The sequence below is a fragment of the Pyrgilauda ruficollis genome, unplaced genomic scaffold (genome assembly GCF_017590135.1).
Source record: "Pyrgilauda ruficollis isolate IOZ18807 unplaced genomic scaffold, ASM1759013v1 scaffold93, whole genome shotgun sequence".
Taxonomy (NCBI): Eukaryota; Metazoa; Chordata; class Aves; order Passeriformes; family Passeridae; genus Pyrgilauda; species Pyrgilauda ruficollis.
The window spans coordinates 2,501,936-2,527,458 of NW_024531377.1; the positions used below are offsets into that span (position 1 = coordinate 2,501,936).

Sequence of the window (25,523 nt, forward strand, 5' to 3'; positions counted from 1 at the left end):
CTTCCGATCTGCGGGCCGTGTCACGTGACACCGGCGAGGCGCTCGCCGTCGCCGCCCGTTGCCACGGCAACGGCTACGGGGGGCCGCCCCGCCCAAAAAGCTTCGCCCGCGAACGGGGCTGGGACGTTCATGTTGCGACAGTCGCGATGGCGGGGGGCGGCCAGCGGTGCTCCGGCGCCATCCCTGCCTGGCACCGCGCCCCCGCCGGTCCCGCGGCTCCCCGGCCGGCAGCGCTGTCGCCAGGGGGAGCCGCGGGAGCCGCGGCACGCTCAGCCCCCGAGGCAGGCGCGGTGTTTGCGGGCCCGTGGCGGAGCCGGGGAACAAAAGCGGCTCCGTGAGCGGCCGCAGCCCGCAGCGGTGGCAGGGCCCGCGGCCGCAGCCCGCAGGAGATACTGAGGGGCCCGCTGTGGAAAACGCCACTCGCTTGTTTGTAAAATGTCAAAAGTTTAATGTAATAAAATGGGTATAAAAATAGCAGTGTAATTAGAGTAATAAAAATTTGGGCAATTTGGATTAGGACAATATGAGACAATAAAAACAAAGAGTTACGGACAGTCCGGGTACCTCTTCCTGGGCAAAATAAGCCCAAAAAAGGACATCGTCAACAGAGGATTAACCCTTAAAAGCAATAGCCTGTTGCATATTCATACACCTCATACGTGATGCATAAATGCCATTCAAACACAGGATTCTGTCTGGTCTGTGTCAGCTTCCTCCTCTGAATCCTTACGGCGTCTTCAGGGCTGAGCAAGGTGCGAAGAAGTTAGTTTATTCTGATAATGGGGCAATAAATTCTCTGAAAGATTTAGGTGTCCTGTGGCTGCTATCTGGTACGAGTACCTCATTCCTTTCTTTAAAAAAAGTATCCCACATACATAGTTTCTATTTTAACATTATGTTATAACCAAAACCTATATTTAATTTATATGTATTAATGTTAAATTAATAACTTTCTAACATAACACATATAATATTCATTTTAATATTTGCGAAAAGCCAGTAATAAAATACGCATTTTTCACACCATTCTATCCCAGTGATGGAGAACACGGGTAGATCCCAGGCTGTGCAATGCCCTCTCAGTGCAGAAACTCAAATTCCACGCTCTGGGGCATCACTGAGAGGGGATCTCACCAATGCATGTAAGTATCTCAAGGTGCCAAGGGGATGGTGCCAGGCTCTTTTCAGTGGTGCCCAGCAACAGGACGAGGAGCAATGTCTGAAAACTGAAACACAAGAAGTTCCACCTCAGCATGAGGAAGAATTTCTTTACACTGAGGGTGGTGGAGCACTGGCACAGCTGCCCAGGGAGGCTGTGGAGTCTCCCTCCCTGGAGACATTCAGACCCCACCTGGACACGCTCCTGTGTCACCTGCTCCAGGAGACCCTGCCCTGGCAGGGGGTTGGAATGGATGCTCTCCTGAGGTCTCTTCCAACACTAACAACTCTGTGATTCTGTGATTCTGGGTTTCTGGAGGGGCCCTTCTCTCTCTCTTCTCTCCAGCAGGTAGGTCTCTGTTTCAGGGCCACCTCTGAGCTTCTCCAGTTTTGGGTTTCTGGAGGGACCCTTCTCTCTCTCTGCTCTCAGAGAGCAGGTAGGTCTCTGTTTCAGGGCCACCTCTGAGCTTCTCCAGCATTCAGCCATCCTTTCGAGACTGCTGAGGCTCTGCTACTTACCTCATATTTGCTTCTTTATCCTCAGACTGACCAAACACTTAAACATGTATATACCATCAGCACACTTCAAGCAGAAACTGAAAACATCATAAAAGGTGTATTTGGTACTGCCAGGTACTCAGCCAATGCAGAATTTTGTTTCTGAACATGACTGGAAACAGATGTGTAAGGAAAAGAATAATAAGGCAAAAATGTGGTGAGATTTCACCAGTATATGCTGAGCATCTGGCGATTTGCAGGTTAAGGGCTTCCTGGTCTAGGACAGAGATGTAGCAGCAAATTATTATTTTTGTTCCGTTTCCATGGTATCATTTTTTTTCCACTTGATTTCAGCACAATGTCTTCATAGCTGTTCCTCAGTAGTGGGTAGTGCTAGAGGTGATAAATCATCATTTTGTTACCTCCTTTTGTCTTTGTTCCCCTTAAGTAGGAGTGGAAAGAAGGTGCCCATAATGGAAGCTAATTTTTTTCCTTAGTTTTGAGGCTTTGATGGTGTGTGTGTGCTGTTCTTTTGCTTATCACAGTAGTGAAGTTGGCAAGCCCCAAATATGACACGGGGGCCAGATTAGTAAACATGTTTGTGTCTCCACAGGAAGTCTTAGTGTTGGAGGACATGTTGCTGATCCCTATTGCCAACAACAGCACTGTGCATTTTTGGGAAGTGTAAAAGGGGAGATAGGCAAAACACACACTGTCATCATTCATCCAAATGATCTTGCTGCTGTTCTGCTTTGACTAGAAAAGCTTAAACAGCAATCCTGGAATAAGAAATAAGGAAGCTTTAGTTTTTAAGTATTTGAGCAGATACTCTTCTCTTTCCACTCCATTTTGCATCCCCTAAAGAAGTTTTTTAGCAAAGTAAATGGGGTTTGCAACTGCTGCAGATCAGGGTGAAGAGCAGCATGCCTTCCATGGTATATCCTTATATGTCAGTGCAGTACATTTTGTGTAGGAAAATTATTTAAAGCCTTTGCATTTGACTCCAACCTGCAACTTTTAAGTTTGCATTTTCTAGGATGTGTCTTTCATTGAAATGTTACACTGAAATACTTTGAACACACTTTGCAAGTACTCCCGAGTTTGTGCTGCCTCCAAAGATGCTTTTATGATGCAGTTCTCCCGTCTCTGGTGCAGTGAATGCTGGCAGAGAGGTGTCACAGCTGAAAGCTGGGAGACTGAGCTCAGGGAATTACAGTGCCTAGGTGTGGCAGAATGAATTGCTTCCCACTGACAACAGCAGCGTTCCTGACTGGGCAGCAAGCACTCGGAGTGGAAGAGCCCAGAATTTATTTGCCTGCATCCACCCAGAGTGACAAGACGCAAGTGTACATCATATAGGGCATTTATCATAGGAGGCGATGCCAGTTGCTTGGGACAAGTGAAAGGAGCAGATGAAAGCTGGGTGCTTTTACTGCTTTAAGGTTGAGAGCTGGCTGCGGGACTTACAGGCTCATCAGAGCAGCCCTACTGCAGTGTACTTAAGAATCAGGCCAGCCTCTTGTGTTTTAAAGTGGTACTGTCTCTTGCTCAGTTTCTCACTGATCCCAGAGTCCCTATAATGTCAGGACGTTGTAAATTATCAGTTATCCCATGGTGGCTCTTGGCAAACAGCTTCAGCAAATTTCCCCAAAAACACAGGTGACAAAAGTTTGTTGGTTGGTTGAGGTTTTCTTCACTCTCTCGCAGGAAATTCTCAGATTCATCCTTTTGATTTGCCATGGCAGCTGCAAGTACTACTTCCCCAAACGTCAGCTGTGCAAAAAATGTCTTCATTGTTCTGTTTCCTCGCAAGCACATCCTTAATTCTCACCTCTCCCTGGAGAGCAAGGCTGTCCCAGCACTGCAGCCCGGGGATGTGTCACCGCAGCGTGGTGTCCTGAGGCTTCCACAGCACTGCCTCAGGAATTGCAAGGGACTGCTCCTCTTGGCACAGGTTTGGAGTGAGAGAGCTCATGGGAGTGGAATGCCAAGCGCTGTGGGGTGGTTGGCACAGGACCCCCAAAACACAGCCTTCTGTACCACACCCACAGGAATAAGTACAGGTTATGGCAGCAGGGCTTAATGCAAGCTCAAAGGTGACGTGTGGAATCCCTCCCAACACTCATGGCATTTTTGTTTCCATGAGGAAAACAGATAGCAAAGGATAGACAGAGGCTGTCCTTCCCTTGTGTCTGTGCTCAGCAGCTGCTACAATGGGTGTTGAATTCTACATGCTGTCTCAAGACAACTAATTTGTTTAAGAATGACTGTGATTGTTTCAAAATCATCCTATTTTCAAGCTCATTTCTCCTCCCTTCCTGCTCAAACCGTGTCTTCATATCTGTCTTATTAGTCAGAACTTTTACTCACAGACCCTGCGAATAGGTGCAGGTAAAGAAATAAACAAAGAAGATATTTCAGGTTATCCAGGATGTTTTCTGTGCTTTGGGAAAATAAACTTCATTGTCATCACTTATGTCCTCAAAAGTACTCACAACAAAAGGGTTTCTAAGAGACAGAAAAATTTCAAAAATGATTGGAAGAGAGCCATCTTCAGTCATCAGACTATCACAATCAGCAAATAAACCACATCCTCGGAAGCTGCGAACACCCGAAACTGGTGTTTTGTTTCTGTTATCGTAGCAACGGCAAGTCTGAACAGCAGGATGTGTGCTCACAGTGCACGCTCGTTATTTCTCATGGTGACTGTAACACACTGCTCCCTACCAGTAACCTCTCACCTCGGCAAAACCTGATTGCTCTGATAAAAAAAAGGCAAGTAGTAAAAAAAAAAAAACAAAAAAAAAAAGGTATATGTATGTACAGATAATGCACCTCACGGACCAGCTTAATTATTATTTGTTATCGTCATTTCAGTGTTTCCATAGCATTTAAAAATAGAAATGAGAACAAGTCTCTCTCTCTCTCTCCCTCTCATGTCCCTTCCCAGCCCATAGGTTAAATAGCTTGAGTCATCTATAGGGTGTGTGCATGGCCAGGGGAGCGGTGCCTTTGTACCAAAAGAAATTGCTGAGGACGAGAAGATGGAAAAACTGAGCAGGCAGCTGCCTGTGATAAGTCAGAGTTGAACTTTGCAGCTCACATTCCACGTGGGTACAACACATACCAGCCCTGCATGCAACAGCAGGAACTGCTGGCCCTCCACAGCAAATCCTTACTGATACTCGCTCCAGAAACCAGCAGAACTTAGTAACAGCTCAATTTTTGAATGTGAAATTCTCCCTCTCCAGGGAAATGAAACCTCTTCCCTAGCTCTGCCATCTTTTGCTGAAGGTCTGTACATCTTCTACAGCCTCGTTTCTTGCTTTGCTTCACACTTGCAGGGGCCATAGCTGAGAAACCTCAGCCTGGCTAGAACTGCCCACACTGAAATTCCAGGGTCTTGCATGTTTGCTGGAGAAAGAAAAATAAAAGCAATATACATTAAATCCCAGAAGAGAAATTATCTGATTTAATAGAGAAAGAAATAATGGAGGAGGAGCATTGTGAAGATTATGGAGTAAGAAGTGGATGCTCTCTTGTGTACCCCAGTTGTGACACAGATCTGCAAGCCTTGGGAAGAAGTCCTGACTTACCCATGCAAGGACCATCCACAAACCTGGAGCTGTTACCACAGCAAAGATGTGGTGGGTTTGTCTTCTCTCCAGAGACAGACACATGAGCAGAGAGAAGAGAGAGCTGGGAGGTCTACCAGGAGTTTAGGGAGCATTTTGATCAGAACAATTCCTGTTCATGATCTATTTTCTATGTTTATTTTTAAAAGGACTGTAGTGCCTCTGGGAAGAATTTGGACTTTTGGAATGATCTAAAGCCAGGTCTTTGGTGTGTAAAGACCAGGATGCAAAAGAAGAGGGGGATGGAGGAGATGTGGGGCAGGGCTCCTCCCTGGCAGCACAGGGAGAAGGCACAACACAGGAGGAGAAAGGCATAAACAGTTTTTTGGGCAGCATGAGCCCAGAGATGGGAATGGGAACTTGGAGCAGTGGAAGGGGGGATTAAAAGGCAGCAGGAGAGTATCCTGATCAAATCAACTGTGGAAAAATGTGCCTTGGCAGGGACAGGTTTGTCTTTGTGGATTAGTATGAATTGGGAAAGAGATACAGCATAAGGAGCAAGGTGGTGTCAGTTTCAAACCCTAACAACAGGAGAAGGAAGAATCCTAGGTGGGATTATGAGGCTGAGATGAATTATATTAGCATTTAAAATATGAATAATTTTTTTAAAAATTTTACTGCATTTGGGGGAAGAAGGTCTTGTGTGGTTCTCAGTGTTTTTTCTTTCATTATTGTTGTTATGATACTGACCAGTTACAGCAGCATTATCTGAGCTGAATGAGATATCACATTAAGAAGGTAGCAGTGAACTTGAGTGCACTTACAGGGATGTGTAGTAATTAATCTAAGAGTGATACAGCTGGTTAGAATTTTTTTTTTTTTTTGTAAAATACCTGAGTAGCATTCCAGGCCTCTACATTTTAGAAAGAAATTAAATGCAGATAACTATAAAAAAAAGCCACACCAAACAACCCCCACAAAAAACACCAACAAAAATTCTCTGTAGAGCTTCATCATTATCTGTAATGATTTAAAAGAACTTAAGTTTTCCTGTATTAAAACCCCCTCAAATTTCAAAATTACATCCTTTTTTTCAAGTGCCTTTAAGTAAGATGACAAGCTTCTTAACCTAGATGAAATACAGCAAGAAACAAGAGGACACATAGTATTACTAAAAATTGAAGCTTAATTGTTATTGCCATCAGCACTCATTTACTTGAAATTCAGCATTCCTTAGAAGGAAAGCAGGGGAGAGCCACTTGCACAAGCCAGCAAAGGGAAGATTCCCAGAACAGTACAGGATTTTCACCTCTAATTGTGTCCCATATTTCTGTGTATAGATCAGAGTAAAATGAAATTTGGTATCGAGCTCTACCTGGGGCGTTTTTGCTTCTCCTCATTCTGAGACATTATCTGTGACAAATAAAACAGCACCACTGCGGGGAGCAGGGCATTTGTGAAGTTGGGCACCAACAAGTAGGGATTAACCAGCACACTGGAAATAATGAACCTTGACAGATCTAGGGTTAAATACTTTAAAATTAGATCCTGCTGAAAGCCGAATCTTGTCGCTTAGCAACGGCAGCACGGGATGCTGCTGTCACTCAGAGGATGCTTCTCTGGGGAGTTCACATCACGCTCACAGAAAATGGGCTGTGATTGGGGCAAGGTGACATCATATTTTAAGGCAGCAGCCAACACGATTGCACTGGAGTTAATACCCAGAGATTTAAGGTAATATCTTCTCTTTTGGAATGGCTCAGCTCTGCCCACACCTCACCTGACCCCAGGGAAGAGCCTGCGCGGAACAGCGGGACGTGTCGGCCAGCACATCACAGCCAAGCTCAACAGGTGGAGTTTTCATCTTTTAAATTATTCAGAGCCAAAAGAAAAGCAAAATGCCTGCTATTTGTGGAGGCCTGACTGTGTTCAGAGCATGGAAACCTCCAAAGCCAGTGAGAGAGAATAAAATGTACCCTTACTGAAAATAACCAAAAATTCAGTTTGCTGAGCTAATTTTAGCACTTGTAACAACTGGGAACCTACTGGATTTTAGTGAGGAATCAAGATACCAAGTTAATTAAATTTTTAAAAAAAGCCCTTGAGTCACAAAATCTGTTTTTCAAAACAATACTGTGTTAAGGTCGATAGAGGCACCTACAGAGATTTTTCTGAACACCTGCCTGGCAACTCTAAAGCACATAAGCACATCAGAGCATCTGAGGTTAGTCTGACAGGACCCATCTTGCATTTCTAAGTATGAAAATACCCAGATTCTGAACTGCTATCAGCACTCTGGAATGGACACAGAAATTGGGTATTCTGTCCAGCCTAGTACACTGCCCATTAGGGCCTGGAGAGTCCAGGTATCAAGGAAATGGGGATTATGGAAACCAGCATGAAAGCAACACTCAGGCAGACATACCTAGATTTAGGACACATTTAGGATGTCCTTCTCTGAACATTAAAAGAGCACAGACAGGCCCTTCCTTCTTAATTTTGGGCAGGCTGTGCTAAAAAGTTGCTCCTGGTGAGCAGGAATGTCACCAGGAGGGATCACAAAGATCATGACAGATCTCATTAAATCAACTTGCAGGTCATGAACTACCAAATTTCCTGCTGACTGGGGCCTCACCATTTGGCAGTGATGGAGGAGAACACAGATAGGGACGTACTAGCTGATAATAGGATTAGTCAACTGCATGTGAGCAGGTGAAGGCCATGCAGGCAAGAGTGCTGCAAAAGCAGGGAAATATTGAGGCCAGGTTTCCAAAAAAAGCACTCCAGAAGAGTGGTTTTCACTCTTCTCATGCACGTGCCAGCAGGCTGCCTTCAGTATGGAACTGAGGTACAGAAAAGTGGTTAAGAGGAATGAAGATCATGTCTTCCAAACAGAAAACAAATAATTCTGGTTTGTTTAACAAGTCAAGAGTCTAAGGAGGGAAATGATTGCTTTTGTGCTGATGCAATAGGAAAATAAACAGGCCGCTGTTTAACGAAGAGCTGTTTAAACGAACCCTGGCAGAGGGCAGATGATAATTTTATGTCAGCTCTAAGGAGTTCACAACAGTGAGAGCAGACAGCTTTCAGGGGAGGAAAGGGGAGAAAAAAAATCCCCAACTGATCTGAAGACTGAAAATTCAAGCAGAGGTGATATTGCTTCACCTTCCCAGATGTTTTTATCCCTCATGGGGGAAGATTTTTATGGTAAAATATGCTGGGAAAGTTCACAGTAACAGCACTGCTGGACTACTATGTAATTACCTCTAAGCTACATGTATTCACTCAGACTACTCAAAATAAGAACATTTACAGCTACCTGAAACCTCAAAACATGTGAAACAATAACCATAGTCAGTGTCAAATTTAGACAACCAATTTTTTCCAAATATATCTAATCTATTAGGTATTTCTTCAACAACTGTCCTTAAAATACAGCTGGTGTAAGTACATAATTGCTGCAGTTAATGCTTTATTTTGAGAGTTGTGGCTCCATACAGAGGATCATTTTTAGCAAAGTCATAACAGAGGAAAGCACTCCTGGGAAATTTAACAACAAGCTCAAGATTCTCAGAATAATATAGTGAAATAACAATTAGAAAGGTATCATTAACATATGATATATGGCTGTGATTTTGTCCAAACTAATTAGAGCAGTTGTTCTCTTATTAGTCTATTAAAATGAACACTAAGTCAAATATATTAATAGTGCACATATATTCTGTAATGTGTGATTTAAATTTTGTTAGATACAGCAATAAAACAAGTCTCTGTTATCATCTACTGTTATCACCTGAAGTACTGAGAAGGTTGTATTGTCATCAGATCCTAGAGAGCAAGCTCAACTCAGTGATACCAGTGGGTTAAACAAATAAAAATGCAAGAGATGGACCAATGTCTGCTTTTAATAGAGACAAACACCATGTCACATTTTCCTCCTCTGGTGGAAACCTTCCTCTCGGGCACTGGAAGGACACACACCATGTGTGTGCATTTGAGAGAAAAGCTGGCCCAGGAGCAGCAAGCTGAGGTATAAAATGGGATGGGGAATATTATTTCTGCTAGTAAGAGGGGTTTTTCCCACCTGTGTGCTTTCCATAAGGCCTTCTCTATAAAGAACCAACAGACATAATAAATCATTATCTAGAGAAAGTAAACACTGAAAAAAGCCCCAAACCCAAGCAAGACCTATGCTGCTTTATCCAGGGACTCATTTTTTATATTACCTGTCTTGTACTAGGCTGTTGATCTTTGAGTCTCATCCAAGCAACTTGGCCACAGCAATACAGGCACAGAACAGCAAACAATCACAGATGTTTCATCAGCAAAAGATTCAAGCTATTTCTGCTTAAACAAGTGCTTTGCACAGGAGGGCAGAAGTTAGGCAGTAGAGTTTTCAGCAATTTCCAAGATGTCAAAACATTCCTTAGGTTACAGGTTAAAGGGTGAAACCTTAATGAGATTATGCTCTTCAAACATAAGGGGCCAGCTATGGATGAATGGGACTGTAAGCAAATCCTGCTATGGACTGATAGGTATTTCACAGATGACTTCCAGACACATGCAAACATCTTAACCAACCCACAATGAATCACACATTGGGCTTTTGACACTGGTCCAGTCTCGTGGAAGAAGTTTAAATGGGAAGGTGGAATGTTCAGCACCATCTGAGACCAGAGGCAGGGCCTGCAGACAAAGAGAGAACACAGCGCTTTCTGTTTGCAATGCTGTTTATTTTAGAAAAGCCCCTTTGATCATCTGAATGAAAAATGTGGGCAGAAAAGTCACAAATGTTATAAAACAAAGTTTATTCTGCAATATTTTGTCATAATGAATTGCATCTCTTTGGTAAAAATAAAATTTATAAACATTTTAATTAACAGAGATTAGCATACAAAAACTAAACTTTTGTAAATCGTCTTTAAAACGGGTAAAGGACTAAACCAGAGGAAAAAGGGTTAGAATTGGTCACCTACTGGCAAAATTATTCTAAACAAACCCAAGGACACTGCTTATGCTACATTAGAAACAAGCTAACGGGAATGGTTTTAAAACAACTCTGGTTCATTTGATCAGAAAGCATTCTTACAATTCACTTTTCAATAAATAATAGTTACAATGAATTGGCAATTATAAAATGTTTTATATCACTATATGGCAGTAACATAATACTTTTAATTATGCACTTTTTAGTTTGAAGAAATGTACATTTATAAAACTGACTTGATAATGGCACTGGCAGTTAGGTGTGAAGAATGTGCTTTAAGATAAAATAGCAGGTGCAACATTTAAAATATTTTACCTTTTCTTTTCAATAAATATTTTGACCACACCATTATTAACGTGTATGAGTATACTTTGCTTTAATTAAAGCTTGTACTTTTCAGGTTGTTGAAAAGTTGCAAACCACACGACTTCCATTTTGCAGTTGTATTTAAAAATGTTTGATGTGACTTCTGCAGATCAGTAATTTAGGGTTGGAATCTGAAAAGCCAGTATAGGTCTGTACAGTAATCACACCAGATTTACCCTGAACAGAGCAACCTCCCATGAACACAGGTCTCATACACTTCTTCACTGCATTTAAAGAACTGAATGTGGTTCATTAATACTTTTCTTGCCAAAATGTATCCAAGTCAACCATTGGCATCAACATTTTACATATATCACTAAAAAAACCCAAAGCCCAACAATCAAAATAACTTTTAATTATACTCCATTTATACTATATACACCAGGGTCTTTAACTGAGGTGGCAAACAAACCCGAACCCAACAGATATGTAAGAGAAAGGAAGGGCAGCTCTTCTCCCACTGCCAAGAGAGGTGTTCCACAACTGAGCTGTCGGCCTTTGCTGCCAAACGAGCGGGCAGAGGCCTGGGACAAGGTGGTGGGACAGGGCAGGGGCACAGCTCATCTGCCTTCCCCTTTGGAAGCAGAGAGGGAAGACAGCAAAGCAGGAAGGGCAGGAAGAGCACGGCCCCGCTGCACGGCTCTGTGTCCCAGGGAAAGGCTGCCACTGCTCCCCCCTTCCACCATTCCAGTTCTCCCAGCTGTAAGGATGGATGGGATGCAGCTTCTGCTGCTAACTGCTGAGCAGGAACTGGTTCTCACTGGTCATTGCATATGGTGATTAAATGCACTGTTAGCATCCCAATCCTTCAGATATGCTGAAGTCATTGTCACCAACTTCAGGGTTAACAGCAGCACAGCCACACTCTCAACAACATCTTCCAAGTTTATCTGAGGCAAAAAATAATTCAGAACCAAATCAAACCATGGAGCTGACTACGAACACAGCTTCCAGAATACCTGGACCTTGGTCCAGCTTTCATTGGAAGCTACAGAAAGCTGCAACCACTTCAGCAGGAGCCAGGCAGCAGCACCCCTGTTCAACAGTGTGACACTGAAATCTTGGCACCGAGCAAAACCTCAGGCTGCTCACAGTATTTCTGTGTATCTGAATCCTCCTTTTCACATTGACACAAGCTCTGCCCTTCACAGTTTTCCATGAGAGTTCAAAAGCAACCCATGAGCAAGAAGAAGCAGTTCCACCAAGCATTCACATCTTCAGCTCCTGAAATCCTAAGAACCACTGCTGTTAGTACTTAATTTTCCTTTAAATGGTGAGTTTTACCCCTACTACCCATCAGCATTACATCCAATATCAGATCTAATTGGCTAATGCAGCACTTGTGATAGCCAGAACACACACACGTCTGCACACACATTGCCCTGTTACAGGTGTAGGCTAACAGGAATGAAGCAGAGTATTTTCCTTCCCTTTCAAGAAATAAAACTAATCATTCTTAAAACTGAATTGTAAAAAGAAAAAAAAACAAACCAAAAAAAAAAAAGCGCAAAAAACAACTTTTTTTTTTCTCTCCTAGTGTTTGTGCTTTAAATTCCAAAACACCAAGAACCTCAAATATTTCAGGCTTGATCCAACAGCCATTGAATCAGCAGGAGCACCACTGTTGTCTTCAAGAGGCACTGGAATGGGCCCTCAGAGCAACAGACCTTCAGCAGCATGGCTGTGTTTGCATTGGAAGTAGACAGCTTAGGACAGGATTCATGAAGAGACTGACAAATAAGAAAAAAAAAACAGAAAGAAAAGAGGGGCAAAAAAACCCACACTAGTCTAAGAAAGGCATTCAAATAGCCAGGAAAATACTCCCTTAGGGAAAGGTTAACTTTTGGCTGAATCCAGCACTGTTTTCAACAGTGGACATTGGTTTCCTAAGTGGCTCTGCTCCTAATTTTCACCCAGCTTGCCCAACACCTGGTGGAAGCAGTAGCTTCACGTTGGTGAGAACATTTATGGCACATCATGCTACCTTTCAGCAACAGGAAAGATGACCTTGGATAGCTGTATACAATTCTGCAACATACTTAAGGCATCCTTGTATGTACAGTACTGTTAAAACCCACTCCAACAGAACTGCTTACCCATTTTTGAACAGAAAATTAAAAATAAAAAAAAGGCATAATCTACAGGAAGATGTAAGTAATCACCACTGATTTTAAAAGAAAAATAGGGATAAAGTTCAACATACCACAAAAAAACCATTTTTTGGCTGAAGGATGTCTAGGAACTATAAAGAGATTCTCTTATTGCAAAATGAATCTGAATCCTTTACATGGAAGTCAGAGCCCTTCGACAGAACAAAATTCACCTCTGCAGATGGGGCCAGCAGAGATGTAAATATGATCCACAGTGTGCATCTGAACAAACCCATCTCTGAAAAAAAAAGTCAGCTATTGAAAAGAAAAAAAATTAAGAAGCTATCATTAAGAAGTATGCTTTTGGGTTTTCACAAGTCATGCATATCTTCTAATTTGAGAAGATTAAATATTTTTAGGTGGTGATTTAAAAATAAATGGCTAAATTATAGTTTGCGCCAAAAATTAAAAAAAAAGCAGTGAGTCCTCTTATGGCTTTGATCTCCCTTGTGAAGGGCAAAAGTAGAAGAGTATTGCCACAATTAAAAAAAATATATGTATATATTCAACACTGACAAACATATTATTTTTTCCTCTGCTTGTGACAGTGGGTCTTTGCAGTACTTATTAAGGAGCTCAAGCACGTTTGGATGCCAGCAAGGTGGAGCAGAGACCCTGCTGCTTCCTTCAGCTCCTCATCGATCTCCTGACACAGCTCCTCGAGTACTTTCTGGCTGGGCTGACTCTCCTTAGAGGTATCTCCACAAGGCTGGGATGCATAGCCACTGTCTCCGAGAGGATCGTCCTCGTAGTCGCCGTCCGTGTCCATCTCGCTGTGAAAGCCCTCGCTGCCGTCGCTGCCCTCGTGGCTGGCCTTGGAGATGAACTCGTACACCTCGTCCAGGGAGGACAGGGAGGACACGCTGGAGCGGGAGGCGCAGCGCTGGGAGCCCATAGAGCCCATGCTGCTGGCGCTGTAGTTGTGATCCTCGCTCGGGTCGATGTTGGCGGCCGCGGAATCGTTCTCGGGCAGGTTGATGGAGCTGGGGGCATCGAAGGCGCTGCCGTAGCTCCTCTTCTTGGGTGTCTTCAGAGGCTGAGGTTTCTCACCTGTGAGAAATGAGATGTGTCAGCAGGCAAATGCCCCAGTGAGATCACCTGCACCACGAGCACCTGTGCCTGGCTGGCTGCAAGGGAAACTGAATTCCAGCACTTGAAGCCACAACGTGCCCGTTTACTGTCACCCACAGAGGACAACAGTCACCACCTAATCTCAGCTAAGAGCTAGAGGAGCAGAGGGGGAAATGATGCCTCTGGTTTTGGCTTTTACGTTTTTCATATTCTGTGCTCCTTTAGTGTATAGTTCTGAGCCTCGTATTAGGGGATGGTATGCTCTCTTCACAAAGTATTTAGACAAAACAATTCCTTCTCTAGCTGGGGACCAAGGAGAAATGATCCAAATTTCAGGCCCAAGAGCATAAACAATTGTAGACTGAAGAGAGGAAAAACAAGAAGGCTGGGACTTCATAAGCTAAAGCTATAATTGGACAATTAACTCCAATATGCAAATGGACCAGAACTTATAAAAGTGAGAGACCCCGTGACCAGTCATCCATTTTGTGACCATTTTGGGTTCACCAGGGGTGTAGCCCTGGCTGGACTCTTGTGCTGCCCAAGGTGTACCCATTGAGGCCTTCTAATAAATATCTACTTTATTCTTTAACTCCATCTAGTCTCTCTTCTAGGTCAGCCTTCACAAGGCATCAAAGTAGCCAAGAAACTCTTCTTACTATCTAGCACAGAGAGGGCAGGGATAGAACTTTGCAGAAAAAAATCCAAATTAACGGGGAAAGAAAAAAAAGGCTGCTTCTAATAATTCTCTTGCAATGCTAGCTGAAAGAATAATTAAACCAGAATTACTTCTTGACTACTCTTACTGTTTGGAAACTAGACCATACGTGTTTCCTGAAATTTTATACAGAAAGTATTTAGTCAGTGAGTAGAGAAGAAAAACAAGAGTAAAATGGCTTATGCTTACAGTCCAGCATCCCTTGCTGAATGGAAGTATTTAACAGCATCATTGCAGTAGCAGCATCAATATCAGATTCTGTGAAGCAGAAGCAGCAAAATGTTAGAACTCAGGTGAGCCTGACAAGATGAGGCCTCTAAAATATACAAAAAATACACACACACATATATAAATATATTTGCGTGTACTGGCCTACACCAAAGAGCAAGGGTGGGGGGAATGTACAAACCCAGACAAAGCATGACCCTTGTACAGCTCAATACTGTTCCAGATCAGTCTCATACCTTAACTATGACACTCAAAGGCCGAGCTCTCACGTTGCACTCACTGAAGCCAAGAATCAGTGACACAATTAGACTTTCATGTGACAATGCTGTTGCTATACTTAACAAGTGCCTTTTGTTTGTACCAGTTGGGAGAGAAAGATTAGACCCATGGCACAGCAAAGCACCTCAGCAGCTCCATAGCCTGGCTGTGTGAATGTGCAGGGCGCATTAATGCAGCACTAATTCAGCACACCTCCCTCCTCCAGCAGAATTTTCCACACTAGTAAGTCAAATGGAAGAAATTGAGACTTCACAGGGGGAAAGGGCACTGAACTGCTCAATCTAGAAAGCAGGGGGATCTAAATAATAAATAGGCACGTAGAAAAGGTTGAGGTGAATTGTGGCACTGTCAGCTGCAGTGAGGAGCACTGCTGCAAAATGCCATCCTTTGCAGAGTAGATTGCTTACATTTCTGAAAGGCACCTCGAGGACAACAGGGCAGAGAGTGACATTTCTAACCAGAACAAGGTGAAAGGGAAAAGAAACAAGCACGCCTTTTCCACTCATTTCAGGACACGCTCGCACCCTTTAAAGAAGAGGAAATCCAATCCATTCTTTGGCTCACTTCTGCAATGGAGGATGAATGCTCCTTATACAGAACAGAAATGGGTATGGTGGACTAACCAGGCAAAACAGGAGCACAGAGACAGTGAGCTCTCACAAGAGCCTGGGTGTCTGAGAGCAGAAGATCACATCTGAGGTGTGGGTAGGTATGTACATATGCATGAGCAGCGAGTGGAGAACAGGGCTGGAAGGGACCAGCAGCAAGCAGAACAGGCTCTCAGTTCTGCTGAACTGGAACTGTGGGGGGAACTGTTAAAGCAAAACATCAGCAGTGTCATTTTTGATAGCATTTGCTTTCTTCCCCACATTACAGGCATTAACTGTATTACTGAATTTAAGGGGAGGGTAGTATTGGGAGGGGGACTGCAGAGTTTGTCAGTGTGGCTTCCTTATCTTGGTAATTCTCCCTAATTTCACCCTGGTCAAGGAGAAATTTGAAGAACATGACACCTTGGGAATGTTGTACCAACATGGGAAGGGGACTGAGCTGCTGCTTCCAACACAGCTTATAAAACATACACATTTCCCCCCTTGTTTTCTGTGACTTTCATTTTAAATCCAGCACACTTTAGGCTCTACCCCATTGTATTCATACAATTATTATTTTTTTTTCTTTCTGCTTTGGCTTTCTTTGGCAGAAACAGAGCCCCTGAATTCATAGGTTATATGCACTCAACTGACAAAAAGAAGTAGAAAAATAAAGCATGAACAATTACTTTGCTCCACTAGTGTAATCAGGAAGTGAAATATTCCCATTCCTTACTTGCTATCCCAGACATTTTATTTGATCATCTGATGTCAGTATATAAGCACCACCTTGTTAAAATGACAAGCAATCAGAGGCATTAATGCAATGCAGGATTACTACCTACAAAGAGTATTTCTGCACCTTAACACTCCAAAGAATGAGGAGAGGCACTTTTGCAGTGGCTTCTTAGCAGTGCTCTGTGTCACTGATAATGTGCTTTGGCTTCATTTGTGATTGCTCTTCTCAACAGTGCAGTATTTCCCAAATTTACACTTCTCCAGCAGAATGGCTGAGGAAGCACCTTATTACAAGGAATTCTGTTCATCTGCACAGGAGCTGCTGTGTGGGACCCCAGGAACATGAATGGCTTGCCTCTAATGCCAGAGAAATGCTGAACAGGCTCCCCCACAAGCAGAAACTAAGTGATACCAGATACCTGCCATTATTTTGGCACCTCTGCTGTAGCTAAATGGATGAGGCAACATCAGACTGGCAACCTCCAAACCTGTCACAGGACACACCAGCAGCAAAATCCTTAGGAGAGGGATTTCTTGTGTTCTCCACCAAGCCCTGAGAACGCCAGATGCAGCAGCCCTGCAGCAGCCAGCCAGCCAAGAGATGTTTCCTTGGCAGCCAGATGCCACCTCTGGGGTGCATGGCCATCATCACCTGTGGGCCAGGCAGCTGTCTGGTCTCCAAAAAGCCTTGGCTTTACTGCCTAATCAAAGCTCCTGGTTTGTGGCCAAAAACTAAAAGCAACCTTCTCACCTCTAAGCCTACTGAGCCAGCAAATCAGGGAGCTGGGTGTCTGCTCAGGTCCCACCTGGGCAGTGCCTTTCACTATCGTGCTGAAAGAGCTGTAACAACACTCCTCTGCAACACATTTTGTTACTCAACCCTTTAAAACATGAGTACTGTTCACTTTTCAGCACTTAAAAATCAATTTGTTTTGTTTTGTTGTTGTCTAGGACAAGCTAATTAAGCTTTATTAGTGAGGTGCAAGAGCTGTGTTCAACAGACTTCTTCAAAAGAAATGCTGCAAGCCCCAGCACACTTTCTAGCTCCCTCTTGGTACCACAAGTTTTATACACTAATATTTGCTACCTTTGGTTCTCAGCTCTTGGCCAATAAAACTGATAAAGAGATGATTCAGTTTTCAGATTCATTTTCTACTGAACTATTCATTAAGTAGGTCATACTTGGGAGTGATGCATGTGCTGAATATTTTGCTGTCAGAACAAGATGGCCCCAATTACACCTTGAACTTCACCTCGTGGATTTAAAATTAACACATGAGTAGCTAATATAACACACATGGATTGTACTACATCGGAGTTCTTTTGTCATCTAGCAAACCCTTCAGAGCAGGGACTGAGACAACACCAGCTGGGCTGCAGTCCATGCTTGTGACCAAAACCAGGGGAGGAGAGTGAAAGAAAATTCCAAGTTTACCTTTGAGAGCTCGGCCGTGATTCTGCTGAAGGACTGAAGTCAGGTAGTGAGGGGACGACGACCTACTGAAAAAGAAATTCAACAGCTCAAAGCCAAGCCCTGATCAGGCAAATGATTTGTACAAAGTACAGCAGACACAATATTATGATCAGAGAAGGCTAAAAACAAAACCAACCCTATTCACCACAGGAAGGCAAGCGATTTCTGCTGCCCTCAGTAATGGCTCAGCACTGGTTTGTTTGTGTAGCACTATTGAAGCCATCACCAGCATTTGGAAAACACCTCCAAATACACACACTGAGCAAAAACACTGTTGGCAACACTGACTTCTACAGATTTTCTATACCTGCTAAAGGCTGGATTTTAAACAAAGATATGTATTTTTTAGTACATAAAACCTACACATGAACAGAACATTAGCTCATATAGGGATGCTCAGAGGACAAGTAAGGACCAGTTGTGATCATTTGCTTTTCCAAGCAGTGGTGGGCAATTAACAAAAACAAAAAGTAGTAGGCAAAGACCTGTGGAAGAGCAAAAAAAAACCCCAACAAAACAAACAACAAAAACAAGTCAAGACAACTGCTGATTTTAAAGTTGATGCTATCCAGGGTGGTTTTTCATAATCAGACCAGCTTTGCTCCAAAGTACCCTTAAATCCCTCACAAAATAAAGGGCAAGTTAAAGCTTTCACATGTTTGGTTTTTTTTCTGCTACACACCCAGCCCTAATTATTCAGTTTATTATAAATATATTAGTGAGCATTTAGAAGTAACTACAACAAAAATAGTACACACTATTAAAATTGCATGAAATGTAGCAATGTGTATCTTTTATATGCTGCTAGAACAATCTGAAGGGTGATGACAGAATTTTTAAGCCCAATGTGCAAGAGAAACCTCAGCTGAATAGGAAAAATGTGCAAAAATAGGGTTCACTGTCTGGTATCTTTTCTTGTAGCAACCATAGAGTGTAAAGGGAACAGATCCAAAAATGGGTGGGGGGAAAAAAAATAAAAATAAAGGGAAGCAATGGTCTAACCCAAAATGGCTGGCTTTGCAGCCCTCGGACCCATTGCACAAAGAGATGCTAAACATCATCATCCTTTTGTCTAAGCTCAGATCCTTCAAAAATCATGTCCACATAGAGTTCCCCCAAAGTGAATTAATGCCTGGTATTGATTAAGACGAGCCATGCATAAGGTATGAACAGGATGAGGACTGTGGCTGTCCCCAGGGCTGTCATTCGTGTAGCACTAGAACCAGAATGCAGCCAGGGGCTTCACAAAGACTTGTTGAACAAGCTGTGCAGAAATAAAATGCACTAGGCATGCCAATCATCTATGATAATACAAATTTCAGTGTCACTAGACACAGATTACAGTTTTGGAAAGCTTCTGTTCAAAGCAAGAGCCTAAATTTTATTTTAAAATTGTGCTGAATGATAGGCAGACTCCCCACAAACACACTGTAAAATAATCATGAACACCAATCTTCCCACTGGAAAATTCAGAGACTGCCACAGCTGAATTTGAGGATCACTCTGAAGATAAATTTGGACAGTATTTCAGCCTCTCTCCAGCTGAACCTCTGGGCTTCCTCCTTCTCTACAACAAAGCAGATCCTTGGGGGCCCTTCCCCAAAATTAGGCCAAAATTTAAATCAAATCTAAGCATGGAAGGGGAAAAAATAAATCTGTTTTTCTGGGTGTGATGAAAAGTCACATAAATGTTTTTTATTATTGAAGGAAAATAAACCAGCTTTCATTAGGGAGCAGTTTGGTATCTTAATATGTTGTTTCTTATTTTCTTGTACTCATAAATACAAGCACTGCAAAACCCTTCCCGTGTTGAAGTCAGTGGGAATTTTGCCATGTGGCTTCATTAGATCCAGGATTTCCTTGTAATTGTTGGCAAGTGTGACTAGTCCTTCAGTAAAGGGGAAAAAAAAAGTTACCAAAAACAACACTTCAAATTAAAGTCCTGCTCTTCCAAGTACTTAAGCATGCAGATGAAATGTCTCCTTCCTCACACCTAAGTTTGGTATGTTGCATTTATCCAAGCTAAGTAAACCACACTTAACACAACTTAAGCTGCACTGATCTATGAGACCCTGGAGATTTTAAAAGCTTAACTGGTCAAGGCTCTGAACACCCAGCCCTAGGCTGAGTCTGTCAATCCTCTGCACCTCTGGCAGGACAGACAACTTCCCATCTGTATTATTGTCTACATTTCAAAGTCTGGCTGTACTAACACAGAGCATTAAAGCTTTTGAGGACCAAACCTTCACTTGAACCAGGGGTCCATACCCTTACACAAGAGACATTACAGCCTGTAAAAGCATTATCCTCTAGAGCCCAATTACAGACATTTCAACAATCTTTATTCCCACAAACCTCAAGCAATACCAGCAGTCATCTCACAGTTCCTAATCTGACTATTTCTTAATACTTAAATGTTTCAGGGTTATTTTAGTAGTGCTCCCAATTCCAAGAGAAAGCTGGAAAACAGGATACTTCCGCCTGGCTTGTTCCAGCCCAGGATGGCCCTGGGTTGGAGAGACACCAGACACAACTGGTTATATCCTGTGGGTTACAAACCCCACTGGACAAGCCCATGCCACACAAAAATCCTGAGCCTCTAAGGCTTGCAGAGGGGTGCCAGCTCCCAGGGTCAGTGTCCTGTTGGACCCTGAGAAATGTCTGCTCAGTGTCAGTCTTACATCCTGCTCCAGGAATCCCAGCTCCTCCTGCTTGTTAAGGGAGCTCCTTGCAGTAAGGTTAAGGCATAGGGCAATGTACAAACACCTTAATGACCTCTTATCTCACCCAAATTCTTTCCTGGACTTGACAAACCAGCCACATGCCTTCCTCAGAACCGAGCTCACCCAACGTGCTGCGCTGCGTTCCGTCCCCCTGCCTCCACAGGCTGACCCAGCTGCTGCTCCTCTTCCTCTGCTCAGGAACTCTGAGTCAAACTCTACACGAGTTTGACTTCAAATTCTCCAAAATCTAGTGCCTAATCTTAAACTGTGTTGGTAAGAAGTCCTGGTTTCAGAATTCTTGCATGCCCCACCTCACACTACGCTTATGGCAAAGGCTGTCTTTTCCATCCCTGCTGCAAAATGCTTTTAAACACCCTTAGAGAAAAACAAACCTCTCAGGGCAGCATCTCAGCACTTGTGGAATTTAGACAACAGCACAGAACAGATACATTTTATATCCAGACAAGTGACTTACAGGAGAAGACACCCACCTCCTCCACAGCAGGAGTCCTGATGGACTGTGCTTGAAAGAGGATTTTGCTCCAGTTCCCAGGACTGCCTGCCCTCTTGCAGAAACTGGGCTCTCCAGAAAGCAGCCAGCACACCCCTGACCTTCTTCATTTAAACTCTCCCACAGTTAATAAGAGACTTGAACACACCCAGATGTGCTGTCTGGGAAGCCTGGGCTCACTGCATCTCCCCACCTCACCCAGCTGGTCCCACCTAAGGCCCACTCAAATTCTGCTCTCGGGTGGCAGCAGATACAGCACTTCAACACCCTCTGCCACCTGGAGCAACGTGTCCTGCTTGGATGAGAACTCCACCTACCTGGGTGGCGACGCTGGCGGAGTATAAAATGCAAGTGCTGAGGAAAAAGGCTGTTTTTTCAGTGCTTGGACAAGATTAGGTTTATATTTTGGGTCAACGCACCACAAGGACCCTTTTCCATTCACCTGCAATGAAGAAACACAGCGAATTAGAAAATCCAGGACCAGGCTGCTACAGTCCTTTCTGATTTAATATCCCCAAGCTGCAGCACAGTGCAATGACTGCATGTAGGCACACACCACTGCACAGCTGACACACAACATCCACAGGCAGTTCCATCCTGGATGGTCCCAAAATGGAGAAAATGGCCCCGAGACCCTCATTATACACTCTGGAAGCATCCATCTTGCAGGTAGTGATAGCATCTCCAAAACCCCTTCTCTAAAGCCCCATTCCCATTTGTCCCCTAAATGCTGTAAACCTTATTTTAACACTCAATAAACACAGCTGTGAGTTTAGGGACCTGTCCAGGCATCAGTAAACTGATCAGCAATCTTTTCATTAGCAGGTTTCTAGGTAAGAAACCAAAGCACCTTCCCCTTGGTTTAGATATAGACACATACTCATTAAACTTTACACAACCCTGGAAAAGGATCTTGCTCAATGTCCAGCTACAAAATGGATTATTCCCACTTTCTCAGAATCTGTAAACCTAATGAATGTAATCACCCCTGTGCTAGTCATTCTTGATATTACATTTAGTATATTGAAACTTAAGGAAGACAAAGCATCTCTTGCTTGTCTCAAAGCCTTCTTCACAAATTTACTAAATAAAGAACCCTTTTTTTTTTTTTTTTTTTTTGAGCCTGCTACTTCTTGTAACTTAATTAAATAGTTCTATTCTGTAACAGACATTCTATGATCACTGACCTGGCAGATCAGTTAAAAGCTCTGCATGTAGCAGCACCAGATTTTTTGGGGAAAACAGATGCTACAGAAATGGAAATGTACACGGCTGAAGGATGGGGCAACTGTACACCGTAACAGTAAGATCCTTCTAAAGGATTTTTGGGGACTGAAAATCAGAACAGAAACCCAAACTTCATGGAGAAGCTCCTGTGAGCCCACAGTGGCCAGCTGGCCTCCTCCTGCCAGAACCATGGGGGGCAATAATTCCAATTTATGGATGGATGCTCCATGATTTACCCCAGACTAAAAAGGACGTACAAAGCATATAAGCCTGTGGTTCTATTTAAGTCACAGGGGTTTTCTGAGAAGAGGAAATACCTTGCTATCAAGAGAGAAAAATCAAGCCAGGGTGAGCTCCAGAAGAGAAAGAGATGCAGCTGCAATTGCAGCTAAAGCCTTTAACGCAGATCACTGAGCTGCTTCATCTCTCCAAGTTATTTTTTTAACCTGAATCTTCCTTATAACTTACCTTTGCATGCTAAAACTGAGCACAGCCTATAAGACACTTATCAATAAGCTAACTTTTAATTAATAAACAGCTATGGTGGCTGGCAGGATGATTTAGCCACCTAGATACTAACAGGAGGCATCCTCCCAGCTGGCTCTATCCATCATCTCAGTGACAGACTTACACCCTGATCCTTTACTTCTCCCAGACCCCTTATCCCCAGTACCCCAACCATGCCCAACTGGCTTTTTTTCCCCCCAAACCTTTTCACAGTTTGGAGGCTATTGCCCCCAGGGAGCAGCAGGAAGTCCCCTGAGCAGCAAACCACTTCTCTACACCGTTTATCTGCTACCTTATCTGCTACTTTAGGTGAGCACTTTTGCTTCATGTCTCATTCAGTTCAGCTTCTGGGGGTTATTTTCCTTCTCTGATCTTCCTAGCGAGATACTCCTCCAGTTTGCTGCCCTGACAACATAACACAAGGATTTTGGGTGGGTATTGCAGCAGCAAGCTGAACCCGGGCACACCCTGAAGCCATCCAGATACTGACAGATCCAATGCAACAGGCAGTAAACAGGGTGACTTCTTCTTTGGGTCATGTGTAATGTGAAACCACACTTCCACCCACCTTTGGAGATGCTAAAAGTAGACAGTGAGCTGCAGAGATGATGGAGCTGCTCCTGTGCTTTGCTTGCACCCTCTGCTTAGCAAAGACAGGGGCAGAAGTCCAGCCCAGGTCTGAAATCAAGTGTCACGTGTCAGGGGACAGCCTGCCACAGCTGGAGCTGGAAATGCCACAGAACCAAAATCCAGCTTTAAAACAAGCCAGAACAGGCTGTGCCATTTCTCCTAGCAAGGACTAATTCAGGACACTCTAAAATGCTAAACTGCCTTTGGAGGTTAGTATTTCACTTCAAAGGTGAGGCAAGTGCTGGAATGAAATGTAGGTGCAAATTGTACTAAAGATCTAGAGAACAAACCCTCTAGAGTCAGAGAAAAGAGGCCACCAGGCTCTTCTTACCGTGCAACTCAAAACAGGGCCAATCATAGAGTTCTGAGATTAGTTTTTGGTCTATCACCTTTTCTGCATCTTTCTAATGTTTCTAATTTGACTTGTGGGATTTCATCTAGGCAAAAATAAAGGAAGGAAAAGAATTCCTGCATTTTGAAGCACAGGAGCTATTTTGTAAAGACAGTAAGTTTCCAGCCCCCAGCATTTCAGGGCTGGATTACAGGAATGTGGGCTGGAAATGAAATGCCTCCCATGATCCAGCCTTATCCTTTACCACCTCCCCATCACAGTTCCCCCCAGTCTGAGGAGCAACCAAAGCAGAGCAGCTCAGCTGGTGCTGGTGGCTCCCTGCAGGGACATGTCCCCGTGCTGCAGAGAGCTGTTCATCAGCTTCACACCTGTGAAGCAGCAGTCCTGGTTCCATCAGGGATGGACAGTCTTCACCAGCTGCATCCACCTGAGCAAGGTGAACCACTGGAAAATACTGTCTGTGTGCAAGGAGGTGTAAAATACATCCACCAAAAGGTTTACCACAGAAAAGGCATCTCTCGATCTCCCCAGGCTTATGGATGGCACCTGCCCTGCTCTTTGCCCAAATACTTGAAAAGCTACAGGTTTTTTATCACCATCTCTTGACAAAAAATAAATAAATAACCTACCACAAACACCTAAACCAGACATTTACCAAGAAAGGGACGGCTGTTGAAGATATTCAAGCCCTGTAAGCCCCAGCCTCTAGAGAAAACAGTGGCAGGGCCACATCCATACAAGCAGGGGGCTGCCAAATTGATGTTTGATGTGGATGCTGCTCCTGCCTCCTCACACCTTTTCTCCTCAGCATCAATTAATTAATAACTCCCAATGCCATAATCATAAAAACAAGTCTAAGCAAAGAGCAGGGAGACTCTTCATGGCTTTCAGCCCCAAACCCCTTTTCACTTGAGGTTCTCCTGTGCTGTAGATCAGATGCTGCTCCCTCAAAAAAAGCAACGTCACAGCGTAGGCGCCTCTCTCCCCAAGCCCAAGGCAGCACAACAGTGCTTAAGATGCAAAGAGCTTTATCTGTATCTTCTGAGGATCACTGACTCACAATCACACCTCCACATCTTCAGGGGCACCAGGGCCACAGCAGGAACACTGGAAAGCAAGCAGGTGTCCCTGGGACAGCTCCAGCATCACTCCCTTGATGTCCATCATCACCATTACCAGAGATCCACTGGGAATCTCACCTGCCTGGCTGAATGCACACATGTTCTCAACTGCAGCTCTAAAAGAAAAGGTATTTCAGCTCATGGGTCTGTCACCTGGGGTAAACCTTGACACACCACTCAGATACAGCAGCAGTGTGCTATGTGCACACAGAGCAGGAAATGGTATTTTAGCAGGGTGATGATGTCCATACATCCTGATCCCATAGCATGAGAAGTTCCTCCTCTTGACTGCAATGCTGGCTCATGAGGCATCTCAAGGCACTTACCTTCCCTTCAGCACCACTCATTAAAAGAAAACCACAGCATGTAATTTTTTCCAGTGGTGCAAGCAAGGACAGTCTTCCCCCAGTCTCTGTTGGATGCTGTCCTAGACCCCTGAAGCCCTGCAGCCTGCAGGTATTTAGCTGGCTGATGCAAATATAACACAGAACAATCAGCCACAGCTATGACCATCCAGAGCTACAGCTGCAACATGATGGGGCACAGTCTGGTGGAAAGAGCTCTGCAGAATAAGGGAGTTGGTGCTGAGGGGTCACCTCTTTGTGCCTTAGATGGTCTGC

General features: G+C 43.7%; 1 protein-coding gene across 5 annotated transcripts in view; it reads right to left on the reverse strand.

The window, feature by feature from the left end:
* Positions 1-9,943: 9,943 nt before the first annotated feature.
* FOXN2 (forkhead box N2) overlaps positions 9,944-25,523 on the reverse strand; it is a 30,424-nt gene continuing 14,844 nt past the window's right edge. For 4 of the 5 annotated variants that reach the window (XM_041489377.1, XM_041489378.1, XM_041489379.1 and 1 more), the window contains exons 3-6: positions 21,384-21,508; positions 17,794-17,858; positions 14,713-14,781; positions 9,944-13,784 (exon numbers count right to left, since the gene is read on the reverse strand). In XM_041489377.1, the coding sequence (XP_041345311.1) occupies positions 13,258-13,784; positions 14,713-14,781; positions 17,794-17,858; positions 21,384-21,508 (786 nt within the window). In that variant the 3' untranslated portion in view covers positions 9,944-13,257. The remainder of the gene's footprint in view (positions 13,785-14,712; positions 14,782-17,793; positions 17,859-21,383; positions 21,509-25,523) is intronic. The other variant, XM_041489382.1, reaches the window with a different exon arrangement.